This window comes from Mustela lutreola, chromosome 4 (genome assembly GCF_030435805.1).
Source record: "Mustela lutreola isolate mMusLut2 chromosome 4, mMusLut2.pri, whole genome shotgun sequence".
Classification (NCBI taxonomy): domain Eukaryota; kingdom Metazoa; phylum Chordata; class Mammalia; order Carnivora; family Mustelidae; genus Mustela; species Mustela lutreola.
In genome coordinates, this window is record NC_081293.1 from 105,641,510 (window position 1) to 105,658,180 (window position 16,671).

General features: G+C 44.8%; 1 protein-coding gene across 1 annotated transcript in view; it reads right to left on the reverse strand.

Annotated features, from left to right (window-relative positions):
• Positions 1-272: 272 nt before the first annotated feature.
• The window catches only part of SPMIP7 (sperm microtubule inner protein 7), a 61,039-nt gene continuing 44,640 nt past the window's right edge, over positions 273-16,671 (reverse strand). The window contains exons 7-9 of the mRNA XM_059172643.1: positions 15,322-15,429; positions 5,720-5,827; positions 273-502 (exon numbers count right to left, since the gene is read on the reverse strand). Of these exons, the coding sequence (XP_059028626.1) occupies positions 379-502; positions 5,720-5,827; positions 15,322-15,429 (340 nt within the window). The 3' untranslated portion in view covers positions 273-378. The remainder of the gene's footprint in view (positions 503-5,719; positions 5,828-15,321; positions 15,430-16,671) is intronic.

Consider the following 16,671-nt stretch of genomic DNA (forward strand, 5'->3'; position numbering starts at 1 on the left):
CTGTGTTCACAAAATATGTGATCTGTCCTCTGCAGTTTTAATCACTGCATTAACATGGCCAAGACATGAAGCCTCTAGGTAGACTTGGCATTCCAACTCTAAAGAGGAATCTTCTAAAATAGAATCGCTGCTACTGACGGCTTCCAGAAAATCTTGGCTGCCATCATGGAATGGTGGCACTCCAGGGCCAGGTCAGGTCAGTGACTGAGGTTGGAGCCCCAGACACTCTGCCTGAGGCAAAACAAAAAGCACCAGACCTCATCTGATCTGTATGAACACACCCAGAACAAGCCCAGGTCTTTTATTCCCCCATCACACCAAAGGCAGTGCCTCACCAAGACTGAGATTTCTAAGTCCTACTCAGAGGGCAGGCCTTTGTCAGTAGCCTACAGTTTCTTGTTGCTTCTTATTGAAGGGATTGTAGGGTTTTACATTTGTGACCATTTGAGACAGTGGTGCCTGGTGACGGAAGACATCAACCTTCATTTCTTTCCGTAAGATGCTATAACAGGGTGGAGGAAAAAAAAAAAAAAAAAGAAAAAAAAGAGCCATGAAATATATGTTAAAATATATAACCTGATCTGTTTTCCCACTAATGATACTCATGTTCAGGAGAGGGAATGAGGGTCAGGAGTGCTCATAACAGAAAGGGAGACTGGGGATGATTAATCCTTGTGTGCATTGTTTCATTTGTTTCTTTATTTGCATTCGGCTCCATTTATTGCATTATATGCATCATATTGTAATCAGTTTCATTGACTGAAAATCCGTTCTGTGCATAGAATTATAGTCAGTGCTAAGAATGGATAGAATAGAAAATGTAGTCAAAAGGAGGTACTCAAATGTTATAACAAAAAGTCCCTATGGAAGCAAGCCGGGGCCAAGAGGCATAGAGAGTCACTTCTCTGGGCCAAGAAAGATACCCCCAGAGTCTGTGTCAGTGAGGGGTTAAGTGAGTCATGATGAAAGCAGGGTGGTAGATAAAGAAGAGGTGCATGGAGACAGAGGTGGGAGGCCATAGGGGATGTGGGGAGAGGTTCAGGGTGCGGGTGGGACGGGCCACATATAGGGCCGAGAGTGGGTTTCCCCCTGCCAGTGGGGTTAAGCTGACTGCTCTCACATGACATCCTTAACCTCACATGTCCTAGTTTGCTCTTTTAGCCAGCAGGAGTAATGTTGTCTACTAAGTCTGTTGGAAGAATTAAAAGAAAATAAAAATATAGAACTCCATGCAAATAATGGTTTCCCAACCCTGTTCATACCCTGAGGCAGTCTTCCCGGTATGGACACAGGTCATGCCAACTCTCTTGAACAACTGCATTTTGCTGTGAATTTGCTGCTGTTTGAATCACACACATTCCGTGTGGTGTTTGTATGTGGCAAAAGTTACAGAGCCACAGCAACTCAGACTAAAGTGGCTTTTTAAAAATACTATGATTTTTTAAAAAGATTTTTATTTATTAGAGGGAAAGAGAGAGAACATGCACAGGGGTGGGGGGGGGGAGTAGAGGGAGAGCGAGAAGCAGGCTTCCAGGACTCCAGCATCGCGACCTGAGCTGAAGGCTGACGCTTAACCAACTGAGGCACCTGGGTGCCCCTTTTTAATGCTATGGTTATCATGAAGTCATCATTTTTTTAGTATGTTGTGGGAAAAGTCTGTTGAAGGACCAAGTCAAGCTTCTGCGCAGGTGGTATTCTGATGGGAGGGAATGCAGAGGAAACTCTGAACTGTCCTGGAAACAGGAATGAGGAGAAGCCCCACGGGCATTCCCTTGCTCTTGAAATTAGAGATTCAAAATGTCAGTGTCCTCTACTCCCTACATCCCTGCCCCTCACTTCAATCTCCTCCACTAATCTCTTTCCTTGCTATTCCATGTCTCACTTCAACCTCAATCTAAGGCACACTTGATGTCCTATACCTTGCTTAAAGTGTGTTATTGGGACCACATGGACTGCAACCCCTTGGCATTGACATTCAAGACCTAAACGCTTTAATCACAGACCACTACTGCAGCCTCCCGGGCACAAGGATCCACAGCAAATGCACCAGCGCGCCCTCTACATGAAGAGGTATCATTGGTCCCTTCTCTCCTGGTAGTCTCCCCTGCCTACATCTGGCAGGCAGGAGCATTGTTGACTGGCAGTTTCAGAATGCAGACTCAGGGAGGGAGAGAGTGGGCTGGAAGGGCGTGGAGGCAGACATGGCAGTGGAGACTGGGTGTCCGCCTCTGAAAGAAGCTTAGAAGTGAGAGGAAGGAGGGAAGAGAAAGGGATGGCTTCTCAAAGGGGGTGTCTGTGATTTCTACAGGGGAGGTGGCTGGGGTGGGAGGCAGTAGACTTTCTTCTCAAGCGACAGGAAGGGAGCTGGGTTGAAAAGGACCTGGTGCTCGCACGGAAGACCAAGACCTTGTCTTTGGCGGGAAAGGAGACAGAAGCGATGGTGGGAGGAGAGATTCTGATGTTGGGGACAGGGAGGGGAGAATTCACCAGAACACCTGGAGATGGGCTTCAGGCACCGGGCAGTGCAGGCTCCCAGCAGCACGGGGGTTACAGAGCAACTATGAGGCTGAGTACCAGAGCCTGGGCTCAGGAGTGCCCAGAGCATGGCCTGCGTGCAGACAGTCTCTTAGAAACAACAGGAAAAACACAGCAGATCAGTCAGACACCATCAGGAGGAAGTCAGCTCACTAAGCTCTCATGATACTCATCAGAGAGAGACTTCAACTCCCACTTTCATGGAGAATTTTCAGCAAAAATACATTAAAGAGTGTCACAAAAATTGAGAGGTGATACACCAAAGGTCTGATGTTCTCTGATCTCAAGGGCCAGGGAGGTCCTCGTGCTACAGAAAGCTTTTTGTTTGTTTGTTTGTTTGTTTTGTTTTTTTAAGATTTTATTTATTTATTTGTCAGAGAGCGAGAACAAACAAGGAGCAGCAGGTAGAGGGAGATGGAGACGTGGGATGCGATCCCAGGACCTTGGAGCATGACGTGAGCCAAAGGCAGGCACTTAACCGACTGAGTCACCCAGGCACCTCAGAGAAAGCTTTTTAAAATCTGAGTGCCCCACTGTGTTTTCTCACGGCCAAGCCTCAGTGCCTGTCACGCACCTCCATTAGGGGTGGGCACAAGAATGGAGATCTGGAGATCTGACTCAGCAGAGGCTGGTCACTTCCTTGGGAGCGACCCTTGAGTTGCTGCCACTATCTGTGTTTCAAGAGCCCATGTGTACCCCAAGAATAAGAACCCCAGAGAAGCCACCACAGAGGGTCCTCGGTCCCCAGTCTGAGACAAGATGACAAAGCTATGTGCAGCACGTGGGGAGTGATGAGTGTGGGGCTGCCCAGGGCATGTAGCAGTAGCAACACTGGGGGCAGCGGGAACAACAGGAGCAACATTAGTAGCTGTCGTAACAGTAGCGGTAAGTAACAGTAGGGAATGGTTTTCCACTTGGAAAAGCAGATTTCTTTGAAATACAGTGGAACATGGATCAGCTAGATCACATGGTTGGGGAAACATGCTAGACCCACCAGGTGTCGGAGCTGAGGTCGAGACATGTGGGGAGAGAAGATGGATCCTGAAAGAAGGATGTGAATGTTCCCATGAGCCCTGGGAAGACACCGGCCCGTCTCTCCTCTGTCCTTAACCACCCAGACACAATGTATGATTCTAGTTTTGTGGACACTATGTCTAAACAACAGACATCAGAATGTATTTAATTTGCCCTCCTTACTTCAGGACTTCTAGTGAAATAAAATACATTCATTATCTAAATTTTCATCAGTCCTGCCTTTGCAAATGGACCTGTGACACTGGAAAACGTGCCCTGCTTTTCCCTCCACTCAGTCGCTGCCTGAGGGACCAGGTCGTGCATACAGGGTGTGCAATGATCTGGGCATCTCATACACAGGTCCACACAACGCCCTCCTCTGGTTTCACGGCTGCGTGGTGAGGGGCTTCCTGTGTGGGATCCCTGGGACCAGTCCTTTCACACACAGCGTGGCCTGCAAATATCTGTGAGACCAGGGAGTCTCTTCCTCCAAGGGTCACAGTATGACCTGCTTCCTCTGTGAAGCCTTCCTTAGCCCCCTACGCAGATCCCCTGGACTCTTCTGTTTGCCTCATTGTCCTGATCTGTAAAATGGGGGGAAAAGAGCACCACCGTCACAGGGGTTCTGGGTTGGTGACATGAGTTTTTGAGTACAAAGCACTTGGACAGCCTGGTGTAGATGAAGTACTCACCCACATGAATGACAGTACTCGGGTGATAGGCATCATCCTCTACTATCACTGTTTTCTTGTTCAGTGCTAGAATGTGAGCTCCTTGCAAACTGGGACTAGTTTTTGTGAGTTCCAGGAGCACCATGAATGTCCATTGACATAGGGAAAGAACATACAGATGAACCAGTAAAGTCATGAGTGAATGGGAGAATAAACAGCTGTACGGGGGCACCTGGGTGGCTCAGTGGGTTAAAGTCTCTGCCTCCGGCTCAGGTCATGGTCCCAAGGTCCTGGGATTGAACCCCGAATCAGGCTCTCTGCTCAGCAGGAAGCCTGCTTCCTCCTCTCTCTCTGCCTGCCTCTCTGCCTACTTGTGATCTCTGTCAAATAAATAAGTAAAATCTAAAACAAAACAGCTGTATGAACTGACCATTAGGGCCCAGAAGGCTCTCCCCACTTGCTGCCTTTTGGAGCATATACGAAATCCAGTGGGATGGCTTGGAGTCCACCTGTAGGTCACCTCCTCCCAAAGCCCTCCCTGATTGCTGAGGTAACTCAGCACCCTGGCCAGACTACACCCGACTACACTGTCCCGCCTTTTATTCTTCAAAGCACACAGCATGCTTTCAAATCATTTTATTTCTTCAGTTACTTGTGTGCTTTTGTGCTGTCACATCAGAACGTAAGCTCTTGAGAGCCAGGATCATGCCTGTTGGGCCTTCGTGCTCAGGGCCTTTAACGGTGCCTGGCCCAGAATGCATGCTCAATAAACATTTGACAAATGAACAGATGCTCTACCGAAAGGAGAAAAGGAGCCCTTTGTGGGAGAGCTGCCTCCCAAGCCCTCCAAAACACACAGCGACCTCCCGGGATAGCTTATGTATTTGCAGGAGCCTGCCACTGGACCTGGTTAAGACCACATTTGCATTTCCAAGACTGTGTCATCTTATTTGCAAGCCCAGGACGTCCGTCAAATGTGTTCAGATTTGAGTTATAATGAACAATAAGAAACGCGCTGCTTCTCTCTGGCAGCTCCAAATAAGAGTCCGCGAGAGCCTTCTGTCTGACGTCTCCTGCTTTCAATGTGGAAAACGGTGTTTAAAAATATATGTGACATTCAACAGAATGTTGTCTCTTACAGAAACTAAGGCGGTGATTCACGGGGAGTAAATATGGGGTGCATGCGTTGGGCTCCAGGCATCCACGCATGTTCTGCTGGTTATGCGGAAGGGTGACATGCGTGCAAAGCTGTGAGTCCGAGAGGTAAAGATGCTGCTCACCTAACAGGCTTTAAGCATCTTTGCATGCTCCTTTTAGCAACAGCAGGAACGTGAACACCTCTGTCTTCTGGACTTGACACCCCAGTTTTAATATGATGTAAATTTACTCTTTAAATTGTTCTTTAATGGAATAACCATAATGAGGATCCACCCCGCCCCCTGGCCTCCCGACCACTCCTAGTGTGTCTGAGCACATTGAGTAATAGGACTTGGACTTACCGGTGAACTTCTGAGTCCGGTGATGGGGCTGTTGATGGAATGTCAGAATTGGCAGGCTGTCTGGCTGTGAAATGAACCTTCCCGGTGTATCCTGGAATATTGGCAGAGCTGAAAGAAAGAGTTAAAGATGAGGACAGAGGAAATGAGAAGAGGCATTTGTGAAATAGCCCTGGTCACCAGCACCCACATACGAAAGTACAAAGGATGACTCGGGAAATTGGGCTGGCAAACAGGAAAGGGTGCAGGTGGGGGCATGCCGACTCGGAGATGCAGATAGCCGCTCTCCTCTAGGACTGAAGAAACTGACTTCCAGCCCATGTTTTTCCTATTATTTGAATTTGCCAGTATTTTACATACATGATTCACCCCTGAGCTGTTTCCTGGTGGAGGAGGACGTGGATTCTTTACAGAACCCCAGACCTGTGTTCCACACATGACTCTGTCTTGCAGCCTCCAATCCTAGTGGACACGCAACTGTGGGTTTTTTGTTTTTTAGAGATATTATGTATTTATTTGGGACAGACAGATAGAGCAAGGTAGTGAGAACAAACTGGGGGAGCGGCAGGCAGAGGAAGAGGGAGAAGCAGACTCCCCACTGAGCTGTGAGTCCTATGCAGGTCTCGACCCCAGGACCCTGGGACTACAACCTGAGCCGAAGGCAGATGCTCAACTGACTGAGCCACCCAGGCCCCCACAGAGCTGTCTTTACAAAATAATGTTTTCTTACCACCATTGTTGTACCACATTCTCGATTTCACATAATTTCTTGAAACTGCACAGATTTAGACAAGCACTGGCTTGTTCAGTTCTATCCCGCTTAACTCTGCTGCCTTCTCTGTCTGTCCTTATCCCTCCAGTGAGGGGGAGAGAGACCACACGGGAACATATGGGAAGGTGTTTCACAGCAGATATAATCTCCCTACATGAAAGGCAAGCCAGTATTCCAAAGAAGCATCTTGATAAGCAGTTCGGAGGCATATGAATAATAACTAATATCTTTATGGGCTCAGTCCCTGCTGCTGCTTACGGCCTGTGGCCGTGGCCTCCACGGCCAGGGATGGTACAGAATTTAACGTGTATTTCAAGGAGCAAGAACCCAGTACGTGCAAAGCCTGATGCTCGCTCAATTAGTACCCGGTCTTTGTGGACTTGAGCTCCTAGTGTCCTGTTGGGGCTGGAACCTCAGCTTATCGTGTGTGTTCGGGAGGGAGAGGGATGGCTGCCGTCATCATTCATACACCAGTGGCGAGGAAAGGGCCAAGACCACAGGCAGCAACTTCCAAGTGAAGCTTATCCAGCACGGGCAGCTGAAAAGATGTTCAGACAGTGGTTTCCAAATGTCCCCACACACTGAAAATTCATGGGGATTTTTCGAAGGTACCCATGCCTGACTCCCAGCCCCCAGACATGATTTAACTGGTAAGGGAGTGTGACCTGGGATGTGGGGTCTTTAAAAGCTCTCCAGATAATTCTAGATAAGTGATGCTTCGAAGTTTGGAAATCCCCGTGTCAGAGCTACATTTTCAGGTTTGTTGGAGGGACCCGGGTGATCAAATGAGCATTGCTGAATTCTAGGCAGTGCCCTTTAGGATTTCCTGGAATTTTCTTGAAGAAGGGTGGCTGTATGTCAGAGAGGTAACCAAAAACGGGGCAAAATTATTCATGTGTCTGTCTTTCCCCCAAGCATTCTGTAAAGCTTCCATGCATGTTACAGAGGAAATCCCCTTCCTCTGTGTGAGATTTTTTTTTTTTTTTTTCCACTGCCTCCGAAACACCTGCAGAATTACAATGCCTCTAAAGTCACGGCCTTCCAGGAGAGCAGTTAAGAAGTGAAAGATGGAGGCAAGTGGTTTGTCCATCAGGAGGAGAGCTTGACAGAGGACATCATACAGCTCTATGTGCCTCGTGGGAGAGGTAATTGATGTGAAGGGATATTATACACTACATTATAATGATATGATGTTACCTTACATCACATCCAATAACAACAAACCATGAGCCAGAACACTATGTTAAAGATAAGCCACTTAGGCTTAAGAAATGAAATCAGTTGCATAATAAACCAATTTTGAAGTTTGGGCAAATATTTGAAAGCAGAAGTCCTCACCCATACCGCTTCTAGATCTATTCCATTTACCACCTGCCCTTTGTAGGCACATCACGGGGGGACTTTTTTCCCATCTTCAATGCAACATGTTGACCTCCGGTCAAGAAGAGAACAGTCTCTGGGGGACAGTCTAGAGCCTTGTTGCTGAGGGTCGACGTGGTTTTCTAGGGGGAGGAGACAATCTGTGAAAGGCTCTAGAATGTGAGGGCTTTGAAATGCACCTCTGGGTGGGTCCCATGGTCAAAGGCCCCCCTGCCCCACTTAAGGGGATCCGAAACAAGCTGGAACTCATTTAAAAATAAGACAAGTCTCCATTGTTTGTCTTTGCACCAGAGCTTCTAGGCCCTTGGGCCCTTCTGGTGCACCCTGATTCTGGAGTAAGCCGGGTACGTGGGAAAATATTATCACCTACATTTGCGACTAATTGGTTTTGTTCTATCTAGTGAAATAAAATACAGAACAGAGAACTTTAGACCATAGCTTAGTGAGCCTCTCAGGAAAGGGAGCACAGAAGGTGTGTGATTCCAAGCTAAACAGGAAGAAAGAGCAGGTTGGGTGGAGAACACAGGTCGTGTGCACGTGGGCTGGAATCTTGGCCTGCACACAGCCTCCTCGCTGTCCCACGGATGGGAGGCCCGCTCACCGAGCCAGCTCGGTTTCCCAGGGGCCATTTGAAAGGCTCGAGGGAATTGACTTAATCCTCACAAGAACCTGTGTTGTAGGTCCTAGAATCATGCCTCTGGTGCAGGTGCAGGAACGGAGGCTGCAGAAAAAGTCCAAGGAATGTGTCCAGAGCCTTGGGGGCCTGCGGGGGCAGAGCCACCCCACCCAGAAGGCCGGATGGAAGGACCGAGGCAGGAGAGCTCTGCTGCCTCCAAATGGTCGCATTTACTCAGGGCGTGGGTTCACACGCAAGTTCCAGTCGATTCGATGATCCGTCATGGAGAGCGGTTAGTGTCGGGTGCACGTCCAGGCGGAAATCAGCCAGGCCTGCTCCTGACTCCTTTCACGTTAGTAAGAACGGTTTTAAATGCACATGCAGAGATTTGAAGAGCCCAAGTGGGGTGAAGACCACCAATGCAAAGTTAAGGAGAGATGGAAGGGGGTGAATGGGAGGGATACAGAAAGAAACTGGCATGAGGTCAGAGGCAGAGGACAGAGAGGGTGGCACAGAATCCTGGGACTGCGCCTACCAGCCGCAGGGCCTTAGACAACAGAACTGACGCTCTTGGAGCCACACTGTGCTCTGGTCAGGGGACTGTTGTTCCCCTGGAGGGGGCAGGGAGGGGAGGGGTCACGGCTGGCCCAGAGCAAGAGGGTGGGGCGGGGTCAAGACTGGGCCTTCAGGAGCGGGGAGAGAAGGGGGCTGCCGAGCTTCGAGCTTCGTTGGGGAGCCCACTGCTGGAGGGGAGAAGGAAGGAGGGGCTTTGAGCTCGGATGTACTTGTTTTGATTGTTGGGAGAGAAATATAAGTAAGACCACAATCATTTTGGACATTGGGTTTTGTTCCTCAGAATTGAAGCTATTTGGGCCCCAAGATCTTCCCAGAAATTACAGTTTTATTGTTATCCTTATCCACAATAACATTGCTGTTGTTACCATTTACTGTTAACTCATTTTTCCTCTGTTCTTAGACTCTCCTAGAAGGGAAGGGGACACAGAAATAACCCAGAGGCTTCAAACGCCAACAGGGCTGGAGTCTACACCTGATGCCGAAATGTGTCCTTGGGGGCAGGGCACGAGCCTGACCTGGGGGTGAGGGAGCCCGTCTCTCAGCCTCTCCTGAAATGAATGCTCTGGGGCTCTTTACATCATGCTCTCCGGCCTCAGCCTTCTCATCTGTAAAATGGGGACCAAACCAATTCCCGGGCCTCATCACATTATTTTGAAAAACAAATGAAGGAGTAGATGTGAAAGTCCTCTGAAAAGGCAGAAGTGTGGCTAAGGTAAGGAACTACTATTCATAGCCTCATTCTTGAACCTTGGGTTGTGGTAAGGTGTGTGTGTGTGTGTGTGTGTGTGTGTGTGTGTGTGTGTGTGTTTAAAGGTGTGGCACACCTTGGTGCCTGGCAGGAAGGCCCCGCCTTCTCCCATCCCAGACCTTCGTGAGCACCTGTCTGAGGATCCATTTTGGACAATCACTGCTTCTTTCCAAATGCTTCATCGCAGAGATGATTGAGGTGAAGTCACAGTAAATATGAAACTGTGTATAGTCCTGAAATGAAGGACTACAACTCTGTGGAAGGCAGCCCCGTGGGGGGATGGGGCCTGGTGGGTTTGGGAAAACAGGCCCATGGCGTCTGGAAAGCACCAGGTGTGGGGGCGGGAGGCACGGGTCCATGGCCAGCTTCCACCTCGCTGGGTTCACTGGGCTGCGTCAGCTGGACGAACACCTCTCCTTCTCTGAACCTGTTTCCCTGCTGGTAAAAGCAGGGCTGGGCCAGGTGAGAGCCACCACCTAAGACCCCAGTTACATAGCTCCAACAGCTGGTTCTTGGCAAAAGAAAACCCACTTCCAACATTTCCTTAGGAAAGAGCAGAATTGTGTGCCTTTGAATCCTGCCTTGGCACAGACAGGCTGTTCCCGATCATTCCCACACTTGGTGCTTTTCACACCGATGACCCACGAATGCAAAGCACTATGGAACCATATGCAATCATAGGTAATTACTAAAAGAAAACGAGCCTCTCGTCAACCTTGCTCATGAAGCTCTTGCTAAGAATATAGCTCTTGCATTCAAGAGAAGCATAAAAAATCAGATTTGGAGGTCAAGGGGTTTCCCTAGTTAGCTTTTCCTTATGTTAGTTTTTGCCTTACTTTTTTTGCTTGACACAGATTCTAAGTGAGAAGTGACTTTGTATTTTTTTTTTTAAGTCCTGAATAGTATCCTGATGCAGTAAATAGTACTTGTTTCCCGAAGGAATGAAAAAGCCATTTTTCCTGAGCTTTAGGATTTCCTGTTGAACTCAATGGATATTGTGGATTCACTTAGTTCCTAAACTAGTCTCAAGTTACAAGTTGAACTACAATGCAAACTGCATTAATACTTTGAGTTCCTCAACTGTAAATGTTTTGTCATATCCGAGCACTCCTACAAATCAAAAAATACCTCAATTTTAATGAGAAAACTCTGTTTTTAGGGATTTATTCTACATAAATGCATGCATAATTGTGCAAAGATGTATGCAGAGGTATTTATTGTTACATTGTTCACAATAGAAAAAATGTGTACTAAGCCCTTGGCTTCTGTAAACTATACTATAGCCTTTCAGGCAGCCATTGGAAAGATTTTAATAGTCCTGCATAATGTCAGGGAGACCGTGCGTTGCGTATTTCAACTCTATACCCATCACAAATGTACGCACACAACAATGCACACGGACCTATACTTTGCAGATGCTCATGTGTGTGTGGGGGGGGAGAGTAAGAAATATATCGAGTTTTAATTTTGGGGTTGAAAATGGAAGAGATGTTTACTTTCCACACTTTAAAATTATTCGAATTGTTTTTTAGTGGATTAAAAAAAAAAAAAAAAAAGATGTCGGGTGAGTTTTAACCCTAGCATCAAAGGAGAGCACAAACATGCAGAATAAATACTTGTTCTGTTATAAATTTACATAAAATTTCACTCCCAAAAAATGAGTTTGCAACCTGCTTAAGAATGTTCAGGTGTTTTGACTCCAAAATTCACTTGGAGGAGTCTCCCTTAAATAAACAATCCCAAATCATAAAAAAGAGTCACATAAAAAAGTGCTTGTAAAACATTTTATATAAAACAGCATTATCTATAAAAAAGCATTGTTTATCATAACAAAAAAAATACAAAGGAATTGCATATGTTACCTAGTCACGTAAACTAGTCAATGACAAACACATCTACACAAATAAAAATTATAAGGAGTGCATAATAAATGTACCCACAATACTGTTGTAATGTTAAGGTGGTAAATTTTTTTATAATTATAATTTATAATTCAAATTATAATTTATAATTCTAATTATAATTATATAAATTATTATAATTATAATTTATAATTCAAATTTTTACTAAAATTTATATCTGTATACAGAATAAAACATTTTTATAGTGGTTATCTTTAACTTATGGAATTATGAGTTATTTCTTTTTACAATTTTTTATTTTATTATTTATTCATTTGATTTTTTTTTAAATTTTAATAAACATATAATGTATTATTAGTCCCAGGGGTACAGGTCTGTGAATTGCCAGGTTTACACACTTCACAGCACTCACTAAGGTGGTAAAATTTCAAAACGTAGTATGACCCAAGCTAGTAAATATAGGAAAGCAAGACTAAAAGTGCATAGGACAGGTGGGACTATGTCAAAACCTTAATAATGGTTGTGTGTTTGTGTGACAGTGTGGTTAAATTTTTTATTGTGACCATTTTCTCTGTGCTTTTTCCCCCTTAATGATCAGATTTAGTTCTATAATAACTTTTTAAGCTCTTTTTTAAACGATTGGTACAATCACTGGCAATTTGAACACCCTGGCTGCATCAGATGACTTGGTAACCAGAAAGCAGAATCTGAAATTAAGGAGGGCAATTTGAAAGATGGTCACTCTTTCGGGAGACTGGTGATCCCAACAGTGGAACCACCTGAAGGAAAAGACAGTGACCTTGAGCCTCTGAAATCTGGCTTCTGTTGATGGAGTGAAGAGTGCACTCAGCCACCACAATTAAGTCTCACGAACTATGGGGAGAATCCTGATGGTAATACCATGAAGACATTTTCCTTTAAGAAAGTTTAAGATAAGGAATTAAGAGAAGAGTCATATTTGCTTTGGTATAGGATGGCACGCTATATTCTGAACTTGACGCAAAAGTAGTCAAGTTTGTGCATTTCTGGGTGTGGGATTTTATGTAAATGGCATCGTATGGTGGTGTCTTTTAGCTCAATGTAGTTTTGAAAAAACAACAAAATATTTTGTTTAAGGGTCGGTATATATGTAGTAAAACTATCAAGCAAAGCGAGTGAAGGCTAAGCATGCAGTCTGATGGGAATGGCTTCGGGGCTGGGAAAGGGGACCCAGAGGATGGGTTGGGAGGCTCACAAGTGGCTTAAAAGATATTAGCAAAATGTTATCTCTTTATCTAGGCAGGAAGGCTCACGCATTTATATGTTATTTTACTTTATATGTTACATAGGACACTACATATTTTGGTACCTATCAATATTCCAAAATAAGCGCAAAGCATTTCTTTGTGTTAAAAGGTTACAATTACGTGAAAAACTAAAAGCTGATGGGAAGAAGAAACTTCGCGAACTTGGTGGCCCTCTAGTGCCGAAATCGCACAAGTACAATACACGTCTTCTTTTCAGAGATCCAAGCACCCTTTCACTTCCTTAAAAATAAAAATCAACAGCAAGACCAGGGAGAGTGGCATGGTCCAAAGTTACTCAGGTTAGATGGTATGTCTTACATCAAATTCTTAAAATACTGCCCGGCTGCTCGTCACTCTCTTTGAAGAATGACCCAAGACCATATGTTTTAATTATTTGGCAAGAATGTTTCATAAAATGTTTCACAATTTAAAGATACATTTCAAAAGAAAAACAGTATTAAATTTTTATACCTCTAGGATCTTTTCTAATTGGTTTCACCCCCATGTCCTTCTTTTAACATCTTTAGAGTTACTACATTTAATAGCACTAATTTCCCTGCAAAATTTGAGGAAGAATCACACCAACAGATCCTTCCTCAAGGTTCAGCTCAAACATCACACGCAGCCTTTGGGTCCCACGAGTGAAAGTGGTCTCTCTGTGCATATGAGCTTCCGAAACACGAAACTAACTTTTCTGGGGACTTATTTCAGCCTGCTTTATATCGTGATTGCTTGTGTACAGCCCTAATCCATCCCTCCGATTCTTAAGGTACACAGGATGAAGTCTCTTGTCTTTTTTATCTTTATGTTACCACAGTTCTTAACACGGCACCTGGAACGTTTTATAGGCTCTTTTGTCTTTTCCTTTGAGTTCCTTTTCTAGAGATTTAAGTGAGATAAGTTCATAACTGTATTTTAAAACTGAGGTTATATTTGAAACATATTTTCTAGTTTGGCCAAGCAGTCAAAAGAATTACGTAGTCAGAATAGGTAACCAAGGGGACTGTGAGATTACTGTAGGATACAGGATTGCATCTAACCTGCCATGGTGAAAGGCAACTTGCTGACATTTAAAAGGCACAGTTGACATTAAAAAAAAAGGGGGGGGGGCGCCTGGGTGGCTCAGTGGGTTAAGCCTCTGCCTTCGGCTCAGGTCATGATCTCAGGGTCCTGGGATAGAGCCCCACATCGGGCTCTCTGCTCGGCAGGGAGCCTGCTTCCCCTTCTCTCTCTGCCTGCTTCTCTGCCTACTTGTGATCTCTGTCTGCAAATAAATAAATAAAATCTTAAAAAAAAAAAAAAGAATCCATTAACATTGAAAATACTGTCATGATTCAGTTTGGCCTTGCATGAAATGTGCAAGTCTGTCAGTCATCATGGAAACTGAAGGGATCATATCCATGACATTCAGTGACTCAGTGGCATAATGGAAAGAGCGTGGGATTTCAACTTCCAGCAGCACCTGGTGCATCCTAGGGAAGCAATTTCCGAGCCCTAGTGTTCCCACTGGTGAAAGCAAACATACCTACATACTATACATAAACAAGCCATAAATATTTATATGGCTTAATATGTTACAAGTCAAATATATTTTTATATTTATATACGATATATTGTATATAACTTTGTATTATATTATTTTATATTGTATATATATTTTTTTAATTTGTCAGAGAGAGAGAGGGAGAGCGAGCTAGCACAAGCAGACAGAATGGCAGGCAGAGGCAGAGGGAGAAGCAGACTCCCTGCCAAGCAAGGAGCCTGACATGGGACTCGATCCCAGGGCGCCGGGATCACGACCTGAGCTGAAGGCAGCTGCCTAACCAACTGAGCCACCCAGGCATGCCTATATTGTATATGTTTTATATAATGAATAATGTTATGTTATATGTTATATTATATAAGCATATTCTATAGACTATACTACATATTATTGTATATATTATTTGTATATGATAAAACATATGTGATATATTTAGATTATATATTATATAAGATTATGTAGGTGTATAAGTATACAATAAGTGTATATATAAGATTATAGATGTGTATAAATATTTATAAGTATATTATTATACAATTTTACAATATATTTTATATAGTTTATGTGAGTATATTTTACATATGTGAAATTATATTTTATATGGGATATAAAACACATCACATGAATGTATATCCAGGTGCCCAGGGGAGTCAGTGCACAAAATTGTCATCCCGTCTGTGACAAGTGCTTTTGTGCAGCTGGTGTCTTTCTTCTCAAGCTATGTCCATGGTGACAGTCCTTTATATCTCACTTATGGTAAAGCCCATCATGGTATTCCATCTTTAATGGTAACGTAAGGGAGTGATTATACATGGAACTCACCGACTTGTGTTTGTATAGAGTGTTTTAGAGCTCCGAGGCTTGGTGACAGATGTGATGTCTCCAAAGGGGTCATCCACGTCATCAGCATTTGTGGACTGCACGTAACCACTGTTTGCATGACAAGAAAAGAAAACGTGGGTTTCTTGATAAGAAAAATGGAAGAAAAGATCAACAGGGTCCTAACATCCAAAGGAAATCTTATTTGCTAAAATAGATCAAAAACTGAAAAACCAAAATAAATTAATAATAATAATAATAACAACCATGATGATGGAATAATTTGCCTTAAAAAAATGAAGGCAGGAGATTTTCCCATTTTCAGAGCAACAGTTTGGAGGCCCTCATGATCTTAAGTTTGGGCCAGAGTGGGAGTAACAGATGGGTTGGGATTTTGTGCCAAGAATCAGGCCGTCTCTGCAGCCTGTGGTGGCTCCTTCCCTGGAGACAAGGATCAAGCCTGGGGCAGGGCAGAGACTGGCATCCACCAGAGCCACTAGGGCTCCTGCTGGGGAAGGAAACCTAGTTGGAAAGACTGGTTGCCTCCATCACAGAGCAGTAATGAGGGAGGGAGAGGGCAAAGATGAAAGACCCATATTCTCAGATTCACTTGGTTCCATGGTCCTATGACCCGAATATTTATGTTCCTCCTGTATTCCTGTGCTGCTATTCTAATACCTGAAGGGGATGGTAGGAGGAGGTGGAGGGAGCGGAGGTGGGAGAAGCTTGGCGTGAAGGTGGAGCCCTCCTGAGCGGGAGTCACGTTCTTCTAAGGAGCTCTCTTTCCCTTTCCACCCTGGCAGCACCCATGGGGAAGTCTGGGACTCGGGAGAGAGTCCTCTCTCCACCATGCTGGCACTCAGATCTCAGGCTCCAGGCCCCAGAACTGTTAGAAAGAAATGTCTATTGTCTATAAGGTGACATTCTGGGTTAGCAGCTCCAAGGGACTCCAAGACAGGGCCATTCCTCAACCCGAAGCAGACAGACCCCTACAGGCTGGACGACGCATGTCTTTGCCAACTATGGAAAGCCAAGTTTAAATCTAGACAAGTAAGAAGAGACATTTCCTGCACTTCAGTGTTTGTGGGCACGTCTGTATCTTCTGCATCGAGTATCAAAGCCTTTCTGCTTGACAACACCCAATATTAGTAGCACCCAGTGTATTTTACTTCGTAAAATAACCAATTTGGGGAAACAGAAAAATACCACTCCCCCTTTCTTTCTTTTATCAAAATCGTTAACAGATCTGTGATGAAAGTCCTGACATTAAGCAGGCTCTGTGCTGGCAAAACATTAGAAATCTGTTTGAAAGTGTTAGTTGTCTTAAACAGTGAATTACAAACATGAATGAGC